Below are 2,874 nucleotides of genomic sequence, written 5' to 3'. Positions count from 1 at the left end.
TCATTCACCAAGAGGATATCTTCTATTCTGATCAATATTAGGATATGAGTCGAGACTTTCAGAAGAAGTACATACCTTAGTGTCAATCTTGGAAGATTCATTCGATAGCATGGTAGTATCAACAAGGGAGGTACTATCAATAAGGGAGGTACAAGAATCAGGAGGCATAACAGTGGTATCTTTTGTTCTCATAGAATATCCTTTCTCAAAGAGATGAGCGGGTCTCTCACTATTAGTTTCAATTTTATTTTCCTGACCATCATCTAAAACTAAGGATTCCCCGTTTTCCTTTGCATTCTCTATACCTGAGATCCAAATCCTTTTTTCTCCTAGCCATTGTTCTTCCTCTTCTCTACTTTTAATCTCCCCCTGAAGAGGAACCGCAGACATATGTCCAGAAAAATAAGACTCATTTTCACAAAATTGAACATCCATAGACACATAGTAGGTTCTTGTAGGAGGATGAAAACATTTATATCCCTTTTGTGAATTAGAATAGCCAAGGAAAACACATTTGATAGCACGAGGATCAAGTTTATCTCTATGATGAGAATGAACATGAACATAGCATACACAACCAAAAACCTTTGGACAAATATTAAGAGCAGAAGGAATAGAATAAAATTTAGATAACATTCTCAAAGGGGTTTGGAAATCAATAACCTTAGCAGGCATTCGATTAATGAGGAAAACAGCAGCCATAATAGCTTCAGCCCAAAAATGTTTTGGAACATGTATAGTAAAACATAAGGCTCGTGCTACTTCAAGAAAGTGACGATTTTTCCGTTCTGCTGTACCATTCTGCTGGGGTGTGTAAACACAAGTGGTTTGATGAAGAATGCCATGTTGTATCATAAAATCAGCAAGAGATCGATTCACAAATTCACGACCATTATCAGAATGAAAAACCTTAATTTTAGTGTTGAATTGAGTAAGAATCATGTTATAAAACTGAGGAATAATATGACAAACATCACTCTTAGATTTCATCAAATATACCCAACTGACTCTAGTACAGTCATCAATAAAAGATACAAAATATTTATGTCCTGAAGTAGAAGTAGTTGAGAAAGGACCCCACACATCAGTATAAACACATGAAAAACATTGTTTGAAGACCTCGAGTAGATATTGTTATGCCTTGATTGTCTTCCCAGTAATATAAACCATCCCTCTCCTTACCAATGCCAATCGTCATCTTCGTAAGATTGTCCTGAAAAACACAATGAGTAGAGTGAAAAATGACAGAACAGTTAAGATGCTTTGTTATTTTACTAATGGAGAGGAGATTATTTGAGAGTTTAGGTGCAAGTAAAACAGAGGACATAGAAAACTTTGGTGAAAGAGACACATTTCCAGCGGCTATGATTGGTGTAAAATTTCCATTAGCAACCTGTACAGACTTCACAGGTGGAGATGTAAGAGAGTCAATGATAGAAGAGTTACTAGTCATGTGATCAGTAGCCCCTGAATCAATAATCCAAGTGCTAGGATGAGCAGAAATAACGGACAAACCAAAAATACCTTCTTGAGAAGATGCCCGAGACACATGAGAAGCAGAAGATGGAGTAGTGTCTATAGCAATATTTTGAGCAACAGTATTATGAGCAAATTTTTTATTTTTCCTCTCAACTTGCTTAAGTTTATACCATTCTGGATAGCCATGCTTCTTCCAACAAACATCAATTGTATGTGTATTCTTATTGCAGTAGGTGCAAAATCGAGACTGAGAGGCTGTAGAATTTCCATTAATGGTAATAGGAGTGCTCTTTTGAACAGTTAGAGCTGAAGCCTCAAAGTGTGATGCTGCTCTCATGGCAACTTGTCTCTGTAGTTCTCGACGAACCATGGAGTAGACTTCTTCTAATCTTGGTAAAGGAGAAGTACCTAGAACACGGCTGCGAACTTGATCTAACTTATTATCAAGCCCAGCAAGAAAAATATAAACTCGATCTTCGGCAATACGATTTCTATATTTTTTCATATCAGCAGCACATGTCATGTCATTGGGCCGTCGATAATCGAGCTCCATAAAGGTTGAGTTTAATTCGTTGTAATATTCTGCTAGAGGCCGACCATCTTGTTGTAAATGAAAAGTCTTCTTCATTAGCTCATAAACTTCAGAGGAATCTGATACATCAAGGTAACTTCTTTTTATAGCATCCCAAACTTCCTTTGATGTGCCGCATTGTACAAAGTGAGATATCAGATTATCACTCATTGAATTAATGAGCCAAGATTTGACAAGAGAATCTTCAGCTTCCCATTCATCATAACTTGAATCATATACTGCTTGTGCAGCTTTTTTTCCATTAATATAGCCCTTTTTTTTTTCTTCCAGCAATAAGCATCTCCAAAATCTTGGACCAAACTCGATAATTAGTGCCATCCAATTTAATGTGGATGGAAGAAAAAGCATCTTGTATGGTTAGAGTGGAGAGATTCTTGCTGTTAGGAGATTCAACATCAGGTTTGGTTGACATATTGTGATGTGATTAGTGTTTTAGAGAAGAAATTTCAGCAGTGTGGGCTATTGAAAGAATGGCTGGAATTTTCAGAGAAGAGGAGAGCAAGGAAAAACCCCAATGCTCTGATTAAACCGATTTTGGGGTCACAAGCGGTCCCACTTAAAATCCAGTCTCCTAGACAGAAGTTACGTGTACGGTGTATTATCACAACTATACCCGTGTATACATAAATAATACGTACACACAAATAAGAAAAATACACCCAAATGAACCGTATAAAACACTACAAATATACCCGACAAATATAGACAAATATATTTGTTGAATCAAAGCCACAATTGTGGACTTTGACAATTTTTTCACAGCTCACAATTGTGGATTTTGGTGGCAGAAATATTCATCCCAC

General features: G+C 36.7%; 1 protein-coding gene across 1 annotated transcript; it reads right to left on the bottom strand.

The window, feature by feature from the left end:
• Nucleotides 1-2,389, bottom strand: LOC140036421 (uncharacterized). The gene is made up of 3 exons (XM_072077821.1): nt 1,319-2,389; nt 1,141-1,213; nt 1-1,049 (listed from the first exon to the last, which is right to left on the bottom strand). Exons 1-3 carry the CDS (start codon nt 2,387-2,389, stop codon nt 1-3), a joined length of 2,193 nt encoding a protein of 730 aa, XP_071933922.1.
• Between the last annotated feature and the right edge of the window lie 485 nt (nt 2,390-2,874).

Source organism: Coffea arabica, chromosome 2e (assembly GCF_036785885.1).
Source record: "Coffea arabica cultivar ET-39 chromosome 2e, Coffea Arabica ET-39 HiFi, whole genome shotgun sequence".
Classification (NCBI taxonomy): domain Eukaryota; kingdom Viridiplantae; phylum Streptophyta; class Magnoliopsida; order Gentianales; family Rubiaceae; genus Coffea; species Coffea arabica.
The sequence above is the reverse complement of the archived record's forward strand: the minus strand, read 5'-3'. Positions and strand labels throughout refer to the sequence as shown.

Bases quoted from the DNA above. Each gene is read 5' to 3' on its own strand.
- LOC140036421 (XM_072077821.1), bottom strand. From the start codon at position 2,389: ATGGCACTAATTATCGAGTTTGGTCCAAGATTTTGGAGATGCTTATTG. The intron at 1,214-1,318 runs GTTTTACTTGCA...TGTGTTTTTCAG, and splicing joins CAAAGTTTTCTATGTCCTCT to GACAATCTTACGAAGATGAC. The intron at 1,050-1,140 runs GCATAACAATAT...CTTCTACTTCAG, and splicing joins TTACTGGGAAGACAATCAAG to GACATAAATATTTTGTATCT.